Raw genomic sequence first — 17,942 nt, 5'->3', positions numbered from 1 at the left:
ATGTCACGAGGCGAGAATTTGTGATTTCACATAAATACAGCTTTAGTTTTGTTGGACAATCATGACGCTCATCTTAACAATCGAGACAGGAAACGCGTTAAATTGATAAGTTACTGCATCTCTTCAACTAATGATCCTTTATATCAGGAACGGATCAGACCCTCCAGACGCTGGATACTTGTATCTGTAAGATTGCATTGACACATTACAGTCATGTGGTTCTCATCAGCAGTGAGGCGTTTTACATACAATCATGATTTTGGTTGAATTTTCAGTTGTTTTTGTCGTCTTCACTTCAGGACAAAAAGCTGCTTGTTGTCCCAGTGCAAAAACAAAAAGTGTCGATGCTGTGTCACACTGATACAAAGGTCGGTACAGGTACAATTAAAGTTTTGCACAATGGGAAATTGCTACTGTTCATTAGAGACAGAACAGAAAACAAGTGTCTGTGGAGGAGAATAGACACAAATGTGATTTTCTTATTATTCCGCAACACATTCACATCTAGGTGTCATCAAAGGGATACCCTGAATTCTGCTTTTATACTTTTACTTTATATAAATGCAAAGTATGTATGGACTGTGGAATAACTCAAGATAACAGTTTGAAATATATAAGTTACCTGATAGTTTGAGTCAAACATGGTTGCTGTTAGAAAGGAAAAAAGAAAATGCAGCTGGAATTCATGTGATCAAGTCAAAACCACCTCTACACATGTTTTTTTTTACAGTGTTCGACAAACTGGGCTATGACGACTCGCCCCATGACCACGAGACAAACAGCAGTAACAGCATTGACAACAATACATTTGTCATAGTTGCGAGAGCATTTTATAAGATAGTCAAGTGATGACGTGGATTAAAAAACAAACAAAGTGGAAAACGTGAGTTTTGTGCAAAAAATCAACTTAATGTGGACACAAGAACACAGGAGTGGATTCTAGAGTGATCTAAATGAAGTAGAAAAATGTCGGTCACACACCAAAACCACCTTCCTCTGTATACTTTTATTTGTAGCTTGTGTCATTTAGAGCAACATGGCGAGACTATGAGTTATGCAGTAGAAATGGAGGCTTAGTCACGATATGCAAATGTGATCTCTGAGGCGTCCATTGCTTGTGGATATAAGTTCAGAAAGCTGCTTGGCAACATATGTACAAGTCCGGCCACAGAGCAGGGGTGTGGACGACAATATTGCTTTGCAAAAACACATTCAGTCACAGTGAAACCAAAAAGAAGATCAGCTTTAGAAGATAAATGTACAATCAGACGACACCGCTCTGGGTGTTTCAACTTGTAGGTGTCGGCCCGGTCCCACATACGAGAATAAATGAGTGACTTCCTGTCTGTATGAGCCCGAGAGGCAAATCAAAGAATGGCTTAGCGTGAAGTTTTTGGTGAACTCTGACCCGCAATTTTAGCTTCAAAAGAGCGTGTGTGTGACCGGGCCTTACGTTGCACTTTTGGCCAAATCTCAATAGTGATGTCAAAGCAGGTGTTTTTTTGATCAGCTGCCAAAGACAAATTACCTGGTTTGACACCAAAGAGTGGAACACACTCAGGTATCACCACACACACACACTCACACAAACACAGCAGGAGAGGAGCTGTTTTGTGATCAAACATGGCGTTGCTGCCACCTTGTGGTCACAAAGCCCATTTTCTAGTTCTACTTAAATAAACCATGTGTCACACACACTCTAGGTGGATTTACACACAAACAGTCATTAAGTCAATGTAGGAAACAATTAGCTTTTTTAACAAACTGTATTTAGCTGCTACAAGTCAGTCGATTGGTGTCTATGATTTCTTTGCTCTTGAGTAATCCACCCTATAGCGTGCTGTGTGGAACCATTATGTTAACGTGCGTGTGTGAGAGCACTCTCTGTGATGTTCTTTTTTTTTTTTTATTGAATTTTTCTCTTTGGCATGTTAATGACTTTAAAACAGAGCTAGTGTTTACACAGGAATGCAGCATTAAATGAAATCCTGAGCAAAAAAGCTGGCAACGGCGCACACAAAGGCAAAATAGCTGGACGGTTCCATTCTTTCAGAGTGTGTGTGTGTGTGTGTGAGAATTGTGTGTCGTCGCTCTAGTCTAAAAGAAGCTGTTACAATGGCTGCGTCACTGCTGTGGCTCAACATGCAAGCACACACGAACGTGTGTTGTGTAAGACATCATGGGCACAAAGTTCTCTTGGCACACCTGAAGCGGCTGGGGACACACTTATTGACACTCTCTGAGATCATCAGACACCACGTAAATAGCCACTAACAACACATATGAGTGAAATACGACCATATAGCAAAAAAGAAAAAAGGAAATTAAAAAAGTAAAAAAACTTAGAGTTAAGTCAGTTGTACAAAAGAAATTTAAAAAAATAAAAGAATCAGCAAAGACATGAAGCTAACAAAGGCATTTCGATTTTAAGACGTCACTTAACCTAAGTGATGTCTTCTCAAGTATGCAGATGATATTAAAGTAGCTCAGTTTGTATTATATACTATTCATATTTTCTTTTTTTGTAACATGTGGAGCCAGAGTACAGTATATGTTTTCAAATTGGAGTTCCATACTATTGCCAAACAACAATACATAGTGATCAGGACCCTTCCAGCCATTATAGAGCAATTTAACAGATTAAATCAAGTGATTGTGAAAGCAACATGATGGTACGATGAAATCAGATTAACAAGGTGTGTGTTCAGTGCTTTTTAGTGCTTTTTTTTGTTAAGGGACATTTAAGTCAAGAGACTCAGATAATGATTAATAGCTGTAAAAATAATTGTCTTTTAATCTCACATTTACAGTCTTTCTGCCCTTCAGCTGCTGTTTGTCGTTTTTGTCCTTTTCCCAGTTCTCCACTCGAAGAGAAACGTTTGTCCGTGAGGCTGTTTGTCATTTCTTCTTATTTATTATTTCGTCCGTTAGTTTTCTTGTGCCCAGTTCAACTCGATCTTCCCTCAGAGCTACAGAAGATCCGTCAGTCAGAATCAGTGCATGAGAATGAGGATCAGTGTGTGTGTGTGTGTGTGTGTCGTCCACCAAACCAGGCCAGCACTAGTGCTCTACTTCTTCTTTTCAGAAAGTTTCACTGAGAGGACATTCCCTGCTGTCACTGCTGGAACCAGGTCGGATGCTTCTTGTTACATATTTGTGTGCGTGTTCATGTCCATTATCTCTATCATCAAGTGTATGAGGCATCAATTTCCCTCCATTTTCAGAAAAGTCATCAACGTCATTCTTTTTGTGTGCTTTTCAGTCTTCGTGTCCAAAGTAAGCGGATAAGAGAACGAGGGAGACCCGACCGACGTCCAACAGAGTGGCTGCGAAACCGTTGAAGGCCAATGTGCCTGGAAGGTTAAGGAAAGTTCATCTAGAACTATAAGCATGTTTAGTGTGCTTTGTAAAGTACACGCACCAAAGCACTGATGGTTGGTTACGTTGTCTGTGCCGGTTTCCTCTTCCTGGGCTCATTTTCTTTAAAAACAGACCAACTAAGGAAGCAGAACAAATCCTATGGATTCTTGCCTATGCCGTCGTCTAAATGAGTCTAAAATGTCTACATTAGTTTTGACTGAGCATGGATCACTGCTTTTTGGCACTGCATCTTGCAATGGCAGCCATTGTTTTGCCACATAGCTATTAGTAGGACCTGCACTATAGTGATTATTAAGTTACATCATGCATCTCTATGCCAGCTACATGTTCCACAGTGAGACGATGTTTGATAGAGGGCGCTGTCACTCGGGTGACAGTTGATTCATCAAGAGGAGGAGGTAGCAGCATGGCACAATCAACAGCTGGGCGTTTCGATCATTGTGATCGGGTTTTATTTTAACGTTGTAAATTGTCATCGGCGATTTTGTCGTCTACGCTTAAAACACAAAGCGATCAAAGGTCAAATTTCTACGCCAGCTGAGCTCCACGCCTCAGGTTTTACCTCCCATGCAGTCCAATAATGTGGATATAAATTAGATTAAGAGGTTTTTCAAGCTTCAACACATACAGTGTTATATATAGTGCATTGATAATAATGGAGGGTTTTCTCCATATTGCTCAGGACTAACTTTGAGTACAAATGTTTGAAACTACACAGGCATAACTGGTGATAATTAGCATTTTACTTTTAATCGTGGATGAAAATCAAAGCCTCGGCCTAAAGTCAGTGGCTGCAAAGGCCAGTTTTGTCTTGATCTTCTGTCCCTCTACGAAAACAGTGTAGATCCACAGAATTCAATCTGGGGGGAAAACGGCGAAAGGTCAGAAACTTCATTCACGTGGGAAATATCTGTTTTGTATTTTTTAAATCTAACCAGAGAGGAGAGAGCTCAGCCAGGAGGAGACGCGATATGTGGAGGAAGTGGAGATGAAATGTGATCGCTTCATCTCCACTAGCAGAGAGAGGCGTATCACATATCCGCCACTTTAAAAAAAACAACAAGAAAGGGATGAGCTAGAGGTGATGGAGGAAAGGATGAAGGGAAGTTGACGACAGATCCCGTCGATCTATTTTGGGATCTCACCTTACATGATAATTGCAAAAAAAAAGCAGGTGTATATAAGAAGTTATGCTGAGAATAACACCTCTGCTATTGTTATATGTGGATTCCCGGGAATGAGCACAGAAGAGGTGATGAGATGGATGGATGGAGAGCAAGCAGAGGAACGGTGGAAGCTGAAAGCAGGAGGAAGCAGTCACTCCTTTTTTTTCCCTATCAGCTTCATATCAGTAATGGACAGGGAGTGGTGGGGAGGCTAATGGTGAAGTGACGGCTTGCAGAGACGCGGAGGAAATCGATGATTCTCCTCTTTTGTTGCCACTGAAGTGGTGGTGGCGTCGTGTGAGTTTGTACAGTAAACCTTAGAAGACCTGAGAGAAATTTGAAAATGTTACACGGAGGAACTGTAAAGATTTTGTTGTGAATTTGCCGCCGTGTGTTTGTCTTCTCCTCCTCTTGAGTTTTCCTCAAAAGTCTGTTTTCTCTTTTTAGGGTTTGCATGAGATATTTTAGATTTAGTGTTATCTGGTCTATTTCGTCTACTCCTCTCCTCCTTTGCTCTTTTACCCTGCAAATAGCGTACAATGGATTTTCTCCCGCTACTTCCCCACAGTGCATTTTGTTGTGATCTCATTCAGTTCTTCCTTGTTTGTTGTCTCTTCAGATAATCCATATTTCTAATCTCTGCCACTTTTTTAGCAAAGCTGAACCTTCAAACTACCTTTCCACCTCGAGTGTTCATTTTGAAAAACTACCCACAAGAGCTCAGCTGGTTTAGACTTTCTCCGCTGCCTTCCGGTTGCTATCTTTAGAATTGTTTTCTCCTCCCTCTCCTGTTCTTGCATAGATATTTCTGGAAATAGACTTGTTTTCAGTCTCTCCATTCTTCCCAAGTATCTGATTTGGCATCCTCTCGCTCTCTCTCTCTCTCTCTCTCTCTCTGTGAAGCAATATCTACCTATGTGAGGATATTCCTGCCTTTACTCATTTTCTCAGACTCCATCTTATCTTGCTCCTTCACTTCTCTATCAGCTTGCATCTTCCTCTCAACTACTGTTTCATGCCTTTTTTTTTACAGTATGCAACAAATCTGTTCAAATCCCCTGAAGCAGTCTACTCGTTCTGAGACTTCTCTACCTCTCCTCCCTACTCCATCCCCTCCTTCCTTATTATTTGTGTCACAGAGCTATTCTTACCTTCCCCACCTTGTTATGACTGATTCCTACCTTCCGTTTCTCTGCTTGGTATTCTGTCAACCAGCTCCTTCCTTTCTCCTCTCATTCGCTTCTCATTTCATTCATTCTTTGGGTCTATCAAGTATTATTTTCCCTCAGCCCCTTCTCCTGTGATCCATTCTTTTGTTTCCGCTCAGTCCCTTCCATCTCCCTGAGCCTCTGCCTATACTTTTCTTTCCCTCCACGTGTTGACCTTTCCACTCGTCACATGTCGTCTCCAGCATGGCAGCTCTCCTCTCCGTGTATAATGAGGACAGGGAAGAAGAATGCGTCCTGGTAGGATGGAGGACGTTCCCTATCGCCCTCCCTCACCTCTCCTCCCCCTCCGTTGTCCTGCTCTGCTTCATCATTCCTTTCTCTTGCCCGGTCTTCCCTTCTCTCCTCCTCCTCCTGCTCCTCCTCGTCATCCCCTTCTCCTTCTAGGACTCCTCTGGTTTCCTCATTGTCCTGTCTTGAACCCAACCCGAGGAATCCTCCACCTCCTCCTCCTCCACCTCCGCCGCCACCACCTCCGGCACTTCCTCCTCCCTCTTCCCGACTTCCTCCCAGCCCTCCCCCCATGCTTCTTGAATGAAACAGGCTGTTTTGGCGTCCTCCTGCCAGTCTCCCGAGTGAGAATCCACTCCGACTGAGCACCAACCTTCCTCCTATGGCCCCAGCCCCCGGCCCTGCTGCCCTGATCCCTGCCACGGTGGCGTTCAGGAGGGCCGTGGTTCCCATCGAGGCTCTTAGCCTGGAGGGAAGACTGGAGCTGGAAGTTGTCCTCCGACATCGAGGACAGCTCTGCAGGAGGTAAGCGGAGTTGAACACCACGGGCAGAGCCAGAGAAGGCGGGTTGGTTACCGTGCTGGGGGTGCTGCCCGGAGGCCCAGAGATGGGGGTAGAAACAGTGGGGTTTGTCCCCCCACTTATGTCCATGTCCATGAGGAGGGCTTCAGAGTAGCTTGGGACCATCTGTTGGTTACAGCGGATGTGCCACTCCAGTTCTGTCATGTCCACAGTGTTGACCCGAGAGATGGCTCTGTAGCTCGTCCCGTTCAGACCAATCCCGATACTAATCCCTCCTGGGCGGATTCCATTCTCAGTGCCTCCGTCAGTCCCACCTCCACCCGGTCCTCCTCCACCTGTTCCTCCTCCTCCGCCACCGTCCTCATCCTCCCCGAACAACTTCTCCACATGGTAGTGGACGTATGCCGTGCGATGTTCGGACACGACCCGCAGAGGCCACGACAGGAGGAAAGCCGAAGCCAGCCAGAACACCTTGTGCCTGGCAAACCACGGCTGATGGGTAGGGTCCGGGAACGCCAGGATGTGCTCGCGGAAATCCACGTTCTTCAGGTGCATTCCCTCCCTGGCCTCCATGTAGTCGTCAAGGCCCTCGTTCTCCCCGAAGAAGCGCGCTCGCTTTGAATAACAGAAAATAGAACACATCAGATATGTCTAAATTAATGCTGAAGCTACTGATAATGTATTGAAGATTGTCTGCTAAACCACTGCTCCAAAAAGATAGTATCTTATTAAAGCTTAGCAACTGTTACTAGGCACAGCAGGCCTGTGAAGCATTGGATTCCCCCAGCACTGTGCGTGGGGTTGTCATGAGAGAGATACTCAGCATTTAAAGAGAGTGGAGGGCTGAGACTTTATATATAGCCTCTCTAAGGTAAGTGTGATGACGAGCACATTAACTATGTTTTATTTCCCAACAGTATAGAAAATGGATGTGGAAATCTTTTAGTATCTGTTAGTACAATATCATGAATACAGCCAATAATCGTATATGTAAGGCCTTTTCTACCTGGTTCTAATAAAATCTTGTCAGCTGCTTGGTCATTGAAAGATTTAGTAAATGGTCTCAATATGAGCAACAACAAAAAAATCTAAATTGTACTTAAAAGGTAATATCGTAGACGAATAAAATAAAAACAGTGTCACTAGTTGCAGCCCTCATACAATTACACTGATATCAAATATGATTATTGTTTAACCATATCTTACCTGGGTGAGGTAGGCAGCTTCAGCACGTGCACTGGAGAAGCTAAAGAGAAGACAAAAATCAGTTTTTACCAAGTGTATCCCACGGACTGATAATCTGTCTGTTTTTGAACAGTTGTGGTGAGAATCTGACCTGAAACACTTGGTAAAGCGGAGGCGAACGGCCGGGTGCAGCTGCAGGTCCAGCAGATGCTTGGACACGTCTTTGACGCCATAACGGCCGTAGTCGAACTCGGAGCTTGAGGCGTGAGTGTTCACCCGTTCATGGTAGACCTGTGGAAGGAGGGGGCAGGGATAGATGGAGGGAAAGAGAGTGATAGAGAGAAGAGAGGGAAGAGGAATCAACCTCTTTTGACTTTTTATTCATATATGGTTCAGCAACAAAAAAGCATGGTTGCTAAACTTAACGGACCCATTTTTGTCTTTGCACACAGACTCACAATATTTCAAAAATTCACATAGCAGTTATTATTATCAAACTGTAAAATAACTCAAGGTTTTACAATGTAAGCCTTTTAGTAAAATTAAGCTAAAAGTAAAGTTCCCCTCACCTGTGTGGTTGTGTATGCATCTCCGTTGCGGTATCTCGTCACTTGTCTCGTCCTCCTCACGTAGTGGTAGCTGATGGCCTTCCACCAAATACAGGGTGTGGCCTGCTGGAGTCTCTGCACGCGCTCGTACACTTCCTGTATCAAATTATGACAATCGTATCCATTAACTACCACGTTTAAAAACAATCCCACAATGTGACATAGTTTCTGCAACTGAACACATGCTTTTATCTAGATATTTCCTTCAAAACAAAAATGGCGATTAATCATTTAAAATATAAAGATGCAACATTGCTGGAGATCCTTTTGCAATACTAAGATTCCATTGTTTGTTTGTTTCAGAGAATATGTGCCCCCGACAGTCTGGACTAACAAACGGAATATTTTGTTTTGGGCTGCGGCGGATGAACCGTATGCACACTTCCTTTGGAGTAATGTGCTCCTGATAATATTTGGAGCAGACCAGAATAGACAAAAGATAGACTGATGCCCCCAGGTCGGCTTATTTCCATATGAGTGGGCAAGCATTTTCTCCACACTCGAGGAGAAATTTGGAGTAAAATGGGTTCTCTCTTCATCAAATGAGGACAATTCTGATGCTGTTGCATGAATATTAGAACGGTCTGTGCAGACATTCATTTCAGCCCCATTGTGTTTGACTTATCCTATATTTGTTTACATTCTGCTGACACCATTACACCAATCAACATTCCCTGAGTTAGCACTGCAGTTAGTGTCTAACTCAAGGTCATGACTTCTATTGCAGCACCAGACTCCATCATCTTTCGGGTTTGTGTGTTTGTTCTAGCCGTCAGCCCACCTAGCTCGATGCTAAATTCAATGAGACAACCTTTGACAGATACCTGGAATTCAGCATGAGCCAACATGGCCGTCTTGGAGAAGCAGTGCCAGCATTCCACCAGGTAAACCACATAAAGCATGGCGAGGAAGGCCAGGGGGATGTAGACGTAGCCACTGGAGCACGGGCTCTCCAAGTGCAGGATGTCGTAATAGGCCGCCGCCGTGGCGTCGTCGTCAGCCCCGAGCGGTATGGAGGAGGAGCCGAGAACGGGCACCCGGCAGAGAGCGCACCATGCCAGTGTGGCGAAGCAGCCATACATGAGGAGGGTCAGGACGAGGCACTTCCAGTGGGACTCCCGACACAGGGAGGAGGCCAGAGACTGTTGGACTGGCCGCTGCTGTGGAAAGAAACACACACAGGAGAAATAAGATGCTGCTGACCGCTGACTGAACTAAGAAAGCATGGGCCCAAAAGTTCGTGCTTGTTATTTTTCTGCCCAAAAGACAGGTACATACACCATTTATGAGACATTCAACCAAATGTCAATGAGTCAAATTACCAGTCATGGTAATTACTGCAGAATCTGTATCTCTGGAGGAGCTCTGTTGATTCTGAGAAAACGTTCACAGAAAACGTGTGATCCAAATGTGTGAAATATTAGAAAGGTGTTAAGTGTTGTTGAGAATGTAAATACAGGCGTATTTGTACTCTTAGTCTATCCTCACTATGTCAGGAGCCTATTCATGCAGGGATGTCCTGCGTTTAAAATGTGGGTGCAGGTTATTTCAGATTCAAGAACCATGTCAACGTGGTTTAGACTGTCAATGAAATTATATCTGTTGTCAGCAAGTCCTTGACTGTTGAGCAAATCATTACTTGACCCAAGGCGATAACTCCCTCATTTTTGACGTTTTATGATTCAATATTCACTAGAATGTGCACATTGCATCCAGTCCATGGACGCAATTTAAATGCTATGGTTCCCTAAGCAGGAATAAAATAAATCCAAAGTTAAAAAATGAATGAAAACAAGCACATATATGGTTGTGATGGGAAATTATTGTCAGGGAAGCAGCTCAGGTTTTATGTACCTAGTGACCCCCTGGTGAGGTTTTAATGGTCATAATCTTCCTGTTTGGTAAATAGGGTCGTATTACAGACCATGTGTGTGTGAGCTGTGCTCCTGACCATAGGAACGCATTACACCGCCCCATACCCAACCCATCAAGGAGCCATCATAGGATAAGTGATGCATATGTCTCACACACACACACAAACACACACACACACACACACACAGAGTTTATGCCTCTCTAAGTGCACACTTTGACACGGCCTCAGTTGCACTGTGAAGACATCATATTACAGTGCACTCAAACACGCAGACGCACAAACACACACCAACTCCATGACTTCAGGGGACACTGCATTGACTTGCATTCATTTCCTGGACGTACTCTAACCGTAACCATATCCACTATACTCGTCTAACCCCAAAGCTTTCCTGGCCTTACATCCCTAACGTAAAAGCGTGTATTCACCTTAAAATGTAACGATCTACGTGCATGCGTGTACATACACACACACACGCACACATGAATCAGATAGACAGACATACATAGATGGTGGTCTAACGTGCCCTTCTTCTTCTCGGCCCATCTCCCTCTCTCCATGCACATTCTCAGCATTGTAATGCAGCCAGAGAAGTGTACGTGAATAATTTAGATGAGAACGATGCTTCGAGACTGTTCCCTTTCTAAATGACTCCACTCCGACATCGGCAGGGTTATGACTGCTGCTGCACTTTATGTATGTGAAGGAGAGACGAGCGGGGAGGGCTGTATGTATGTTGCATGAGGGACATATGAGGAGAGAGGGAAACTAACTTAGCACCGTGACATGTGCGTTTGTTTCTGTACTTGTGTGCCCTCACGTATGTTGTGACCCTCTGCCGCGTGCCGAATGCGACACAGCAGCAACGCCTACGACCAAAGATGGGATGACACCAGTGTCCTCTCCTCCTCTCCGCCAAGTCTGCCTGTCCTGTCAGCACATCATCCCCTCCATCTATCCAGCACACATGCCCCTCTCCCTTTTCTTTATCGCCCCCCTCCTTCTTGCACACACTCATCTCCCCTCATTGTCTCCCTGTCTCGCACTACGCAGCCACTGTGGCTGGCTGCAACACACTCACACACACACTACACACAGGCTTTTATGCTTTACTACAGTGTGTCAAGGGCATGCAGTTAAAGGCAAAGTGAAGGGCACCGACACGTTATTAGTGGCTACAAATCACTGAGTAAACCTCCCACAGAGAAAGTCCTGTTCGAATGCACGTGGAACGGCAGGAAAATTCCAGAAAAGGAAAAAAGATTTGTGCCTTTTTTTTTATTTTCCTCCTCTCTTTCCTTACACAATCTTACGTAATTTCTCCTTCCCCGAATCTTCCCTCCCACCTCCAAAGCATTTACTCCCCCCTCGGCCTTTCCTTTCCTCCTCACCCCCACGTCTCCTGCGTTACATCCTCTCTGGGTCTGTCTCTAAGTGGATTGATTGGCCTAAAAGTGTAGCGTGGACAGAGGAGAGAGAGAGAGAGAGAGAGAGAGAGAGAGAGAGAGAGAGAGAGAGAGAGAGAGAGAGAGAGAGCGACAGAGAGAGAGAGATAGGGATGAGGAGGGTGAGAGACATGGAGAGAAAAAACATCATGAACTTTTCATGAATGCAAGTATGAAAGGCAACAAACAGAGGAGAGGAGAGAAACTAAAGAGATGGCATCAGTGACAGAGTACACCTCTCTCTAGGGATTCCCACCGCCAAAATCACTCCTCCTCGTCCTTCTCCTGCCCTCCCTGTCGCGCTCATTTTGTGTTGCCGTCTCCAATTCTCTCTGGCTCCTTTCATCTTTACCTACAGCAGATTAATGTCATCACCCCCAAAAAAGAGGACATTCTAACGAGAAAGAAAGAACCTGCGTGGCACTCAAGTCCCTGCGGCTGGCCAGAGAGGAGGAAATCAGCCCCGAGCCGGAGTCAAATTATACCTGCATGCACTTATGCCAGTCACTGTTTGTCAGTAGGAGCAGTTCTGTCCCAAAGGTTAAGACCACACAGCTCAAATGAAAACACAGAGCCAGGAGATGCTCCGCTCACAATCACCTGGGAGCTGACGACACGAGTTAGGCTTTTGCAACTTAATCTTCGGGCCGGCCCTGCTACGACACATAATCGACTGAGTTTACAGAGCCAGACACATGCAGCATAAGAAAATGTTTTTTGTAAACAAATGATAGAGCATGTTTTAGGCTGCCAGAGTCAGGAATAAATAACGCCTCCAGAAGCTTTTTGGTTTTTGCCGTGATCCTCTTTCTGGTTCAGATGCCCATGTTGTGCCCTGGCTCTCGTGTCGAGGAAGGAGCAGATCTCAGTCTCCTTGACATCATAATGAAGAGAAATCTATGCAGCCTCATCTGGAGGGTGTCAACTTTCATTTGCTTTCCATCCTGACAGGCTGACGGCTGATACAGGCCAATTCGTCAAGACAAATTCTGTTTCAGAGCCTGGATTTTCTATAAAATATGATCTGAGACAAGGTTGAAGCTGTTTATACTTTGGATGCTGAGCAATATATATGTATATGAACCAATATGGAATTCATTGTGTGATAGGCCATTTCTCGACATTTTCACCATTTCCCTCGGAATAGTTCATGGATCTTGGCAGTGGTATGTTCTCTACCGAGTGCTGAAATTCTGTCATTGACCCATAGGTTACTGGCTCTATGTATTATTGTTTGCACAGGTTAAAACATAAACCTCCAATTTCACTTAGGATCAACATTATATCTTAATATTAGAAATTGCAGGGTTAGGTTTTTACTACAGTTTCTACTAATGCAAAAAATGAGGATTGTTTGTTGAGACAGTGTTTACGTGAATGTTTTTATCGGATCACATGATATTTGGTGTGAATGAATGAGATGCATTACTTTCCCCTCCTCGCATTCAAAATTTGAACTTTCATCACGACATGCTGCTTACTCTTAAGGCATTTGATATAGCTATATTATTGTACACTCACTTCCATCTTTACACATAAATATTCAAAAAATTACATTTATTGAAATGTTTTCCTTTTTCCACTGGGCTGAGACATTTTTGTAAATCGCTGGATTAAGGAATCTAGTAGAAAACGTTTCTCTCCCTCTCCTCCCCCCCCGCTGCTCATACTGATTCAGCGTGTTAGGTGTGACTGGAGCAGCTATAATTAGCGATCCGGGCATGTGGGTGGCAAATGAAGTGAGGAAGCGCGGAGAGGAAAACGTGCTGTTGATGCCTGCAGTGCACTGTTAAAAACGATGTGTCATTTCAATACAATTGAGGGGCCGTTTAGGATGTCAGGTTTTGAGTGTAGCTCGGCCGGACCAACAAATACAATAGTAAGCACTTGAGTAAGGGAAATAAAATGTGTCATCGTGTTTTCACTGTGGTTGAAAGAATTACTCTATTACAAATCATCTGTTTCTGAGAATGTGTACGGGAGACTCATCAATATTCAGCAGGGGGAAGGTCAAATGTTGATAAATGAAATGATCATTGAAAGCAACCGTCGCCCTTCATGTCAGCTTGAATACATTGGGGTGATAAAATACATACAAGTGGTGGCAGGTTTTCATAGTGGAATAAAGTACATAAACATCTATAGAAACTGATCATATTACCCTTGTAGCTATTAACTCTGTCTCCACATCTTGTGATAAAAACAATACTAAAAATCAAGTGCATACAAAGAGCCAGGAAAAGTAGTTTCATTTAAATTCAAATGTAATTAAATGTAAGAATAAAATACAGCAAATTTCATATTTATATTGAATGCTACTTTCAGAGACGTAAGTGGAAATTAATTATTATCAAAACATTCACAAGTTCTAATTCTAAGTGTTTTAGCTTTGAATGCTACATGGGACATTTTGTTCTCAGGGAAAGCAGCGACTCTACATTTGCAGTTTTCTAAGGTCCTGTGGTCCCCTCCAGCATTTGTGTTTTTATTCGTCTTAAACAAAACAGATTTCTCTAATTCTCATGATGCCAGCCAGGCTGCTGCTGTGTATAGTTATCAAGATTTACTGCAGCCAATCTCCATGACTGTATGTGTTGCATGCATTCAATTTAAAGTTTCACATTTTGATAGAAAATGATAAAATGACCCCTCAAGATTTCATTATGATTACATTTTCTGTCTGGTGATAACTTCCTGTATGGGACTCTCATGGGTTTTTGGGGGTGTTTTATGGCTTTGAGATTTTTATGGGCATTTTATTTTACAGCACACCATTGATAGAAAAGTCTAAACTAACAATGTTCCTGACAAGACTTCCCTCCTCCAGCTGTTGCACACCACATTTCTTCTCAGTGAAGATGTAAATCCTCAAGAGTGGGTCACAAATGCATAAAACATGAGACTACACCAAGCTTTAGTCTTTAAATTAGACCTTTCTACAAAACAGAAAGCGTTTCTCTTTCTTTCCACACAAGCGCAGTGGTCAACTTGGGTTGAATGCATTTGTTTCTGAGGCCAACACCAGCCAGTGTTTCTTTAATTCTGTTCCTGTTCTCTGCCTCTCCCACACATGAGATCTGTCTTTTTCTTCCTCTGCCCCGAAGCAAAAAGCAGTTTCTCATATGGTGGAAAACTGTCTCGTTATCTGCTGATGAAACTTAAGGATATAAGTCATAATTAGAAATACTTGGTTTGATGCAACAGAGTTTACCGCTTGAAAAACGTGTGAATCAAACCTGAGATTTAAATATGAATCATGCTACTGCTTCATTTGTCCGAGTGTACGTGCGTGAATAACACGAGCGTGCAGCTGCCTGAGAGCGAGAGCTGAGCAGAGAGAGATGGGAGGAAGATGCTGTATTCTCCATGACAGGCAAATATGAAACAGGAAGGAGAGCACGAGGGGAAGATGAGAGAGTAATGGAGGCAGAGAACAGGTGCAGACTGAATTAACTGCATGACATTGCACTGTCTGCACTGTACGCATGGATAGAAACAGAGGAGAGGGACATAATAATGCGAGAGGCATGATTTAACAGGCTTAGTGACTCTAAGGCTTTAAATTACCACCGGCTCAGTACCTAGTTCTTTTTAATGTCTACTTTTATTAGCCAAGTGGACCAGTCTTATACTGTATATCGTAAAAAACAGTCGAGTGGACGAAGTTCATTAGAGCTAAAACGATTTGTCCATTAATTGAAAATGTGATCAAGGGAGAAACAAGGGCTGCAAGAATTAAAACTGGTAGCCCAAAGGATTTTCTGCTTTTTGTGACTCAATGGGCATTTCTCAACGTTTTCATAATCAACATAGACAACGAAATTAACGTTTTAAAGTAATAAGTGTCTGATGAATTGATCAAGCTGTTAGTTTTAACCCTGAGGCTCCATTTTAAAAGAAGGTGTGATCAAGATGCTTCTCTGTGCCCAAGCACCCAGGTCTGTCTCAGCTGTTTGCATACATCACAACCCACCCACCAATTAAACAATAACAATAATTATCTCTTTGTTGTTTACATCTATAGCTATAAATAAATTAAATGTTCAATAGATTCTGATATCATGTGTATGTATTGAGAGGCATCTAGTCATTTTCTGTCCAAAAAGAAAAGTTTTAAAACCAGATAACTCAACTTTGACCTTGGTACAAAAATCTTTAAACTGGAAAGAAATGTTGATTCGATGTTTTTTCTATTGACAGATAGGAAATGAATTATTGCATATAACTTGTTTTTGGCTGCATGCAGCAGATACACCCACAGACACCTCGCATGTCTAAGTCAACTCCACTGGCGCAGTTCATTTCCTACTCTGTGCATTATTCATCCATATTTTTGATGTTGTTTTCGTCATTCCTATTCCATTTCCCTTGGTTTTCAAAGAAGAGGAGAAATAGTGGGGTAGGTGATGAACTGAGAGAGAGGGGAAAAGGTCACACACTAAAGATGAGTGTGTGTGAGCTTGTGTGTTTATGTGTGTGTGTTGATGGGGCAGCAGCAGGGTGGTGTACTGAAAACTGTATTCGTATTCAAGGCTCCATATTTTAAAGATATCACTTTTACACTATAACAGCACAGGTACAAGAGCAGGGACTTCAACAACAAGGACTTCCAGGAGGAGGATGATATATACGGTTGGAGAATTGTTTTTAAGGAACATGATACATGTTCTTGAGGTTTGAACATTAGATATTAAACACACACTGCAGGTTATATTCATCTATCAGACAACTAATATAACAGTAGCTGGAGGCTTTATCCTGCTCTCTCTCACCATTTGCATTGTATGTCAGTGTATTTTGGGCTGAGAGGTGGGTGTGTGTCTCCACCGTGATGTCACCCTCTAGTGTATTTCAGCGGTGACAGCTGGCAGATGGACACACTCTCCACTATACAGGAAAGCATCTCTCGTCCCCGAGAGGGACAACATCACACAGGGTCGCCAGACAGATCACACCAGGACTGGGGTCTTCATTCCTACTTATTCAGACCGTGTCCCTCTCCGTGTCTGTTTACCTGGACCACAGCCTCACCAGCTCCTCGTGTTAAAGCCAAGGTCCTGCTCCGTGTCCTTGCTCCGGAACAAGGCACGCAGGACTTCAGGGGGAAACGTGACTCCTTCAGAGCAATGGCATGAAGGAGCAGGAGTCTAGTGGTCTACAGACTGGGGTGTGCAATGGAGAATAAGTGGGTCGTTTGGAAACCAGCAGAGGTATAAAAATAGAAAGGGATTGTTGGAGGAGCCAAATATGCGCAACTTTACGCATAAGCAACCACGTACGCGTAAAGGCAAAACACCGTGTTTTTGAAGAGGTGCCCTTTCCTACCTGCTCTCGTCCTGACCCTTCCTCCAAAATGGGCTCTTCTGCGGTTGCCGTCTCCTCCTCCGTCTGCATTTTCTCCTCTTGCCACTCCTTCCTCCCTTCCCTTAGAACCAGGCAGCTCCCATCCCGGCGCCGTCCGAAGACAGGGACCTCCCCGGCGGAGCAGCGAGCTCGGTCACCCCATCCGCCGCACGTCGGTATCCGATTTCACGATGGCGGGGCCTGCGGCAAACAAGCATCATCCAGCCCCGGACTATCACGGTGCCACGTCTCCTCTTCCTCGGCCGTCTCCTCTTCCTCAGAGGACCAGCTCAGTGCAGCTCTCCTCCGCGCTCCATCCTCCAGCTCAGCGGGCCAAGCGACGGAAAGATGTGCCCGAGCGCCCAAAGTCAACGCGTCCTCGGCTCCACACAGTGATCCTGGAGGCTGCGAGCGTGCGTGTGTGCACGTGTGCGCGCGTCACCGACAGCCAACCATGAGCCGCGTCGTGCGTGCGACGTGCGGGAGAAACGCACGAAGCAGCAGCGAGCTTGTGTTGTCTGGGATCTCAGCCTCGCTGGTGGCGTCTTGCGCTGGGTCTCCGCTGACGTCATACACCAACATCCCCACCCCCATCCATTCACCTGAGCACACGCACAGGCCCCCCCCCCGCCCCCCATCCCCCTGTATGAGAGGGACAGAGGCTTCATCCATACCCTTCCAAATCACTAGAGTTAAAATGGCCTCAGCTTCTATTTATCAATTCTGGGACTGCACCATAGACTCACTAACGTTTACCTGCTCAATAATCATTTCTATCTGTGCAATTCTGTTACACTATGTACACTGTATATTGCGTCTACTCTATGTATATTTATATATTACTATATACTATTTATATATTTGTATATTACTTTCCTGATGTGTATTTTTTGACTTTGCTCTTTGCTGCTTCCACACAGCAAATGTCCCCATATAGTGGGACTAATAAAGGATATCTT

The 17,942-nt window shown here is 44.0% G+C and overlaps 1 protein-coding gene across 1 annotated transcript; it reads right to left on the bottom strand.

The window, feature by feature from the left end:
- Positions 1 to 5,941: 5,941 nt before the first annotated feature.
- Positions 5,942 to 17,034, bottom strand: LOC132996159 (transmembrane protein 151B). The gene is made up of 6 exons (XM_061066482.1): positions 16,966 to 17,034; positions 9,144 to 9,479; positions 8,281 to 8,415; positions 7,863 to 8,002; positions 7,733 to 7,772; positions 5,942 to 7,141 (listed from the first exon to the last, which is right to left on the bottom strand). Exons 1-6 carry the CDS (start codon positions 17,032 to 17,034, stop codon positions 5,942 to 5,944), a joined length of 1,920 nt encoding a protein of 639 aa, XP_060922465.1.
- Between the last annotated feature and the right edge of the window lie 908 nt (positions 17,035 to 17,942).

Source organism: Limanda limanda, chromosome 22 (assembly GCF_963576545.1).
Source record: "Limanda limanda chromosome 22, fLimLim1.1, whole genome shotgun sequence".
Lineage (NCBI taxonomy): Eukaryota > Metazoa > Chordata > Actinopteri > Pleuronectiformes > Pleuronectidae > Limanda > Limanda limanda.
The sequence above is the reverse complement of the archived record's forward strand: the minus strand, read 5'-3'. Positions and strand labels throughout refer to the sequence as shown.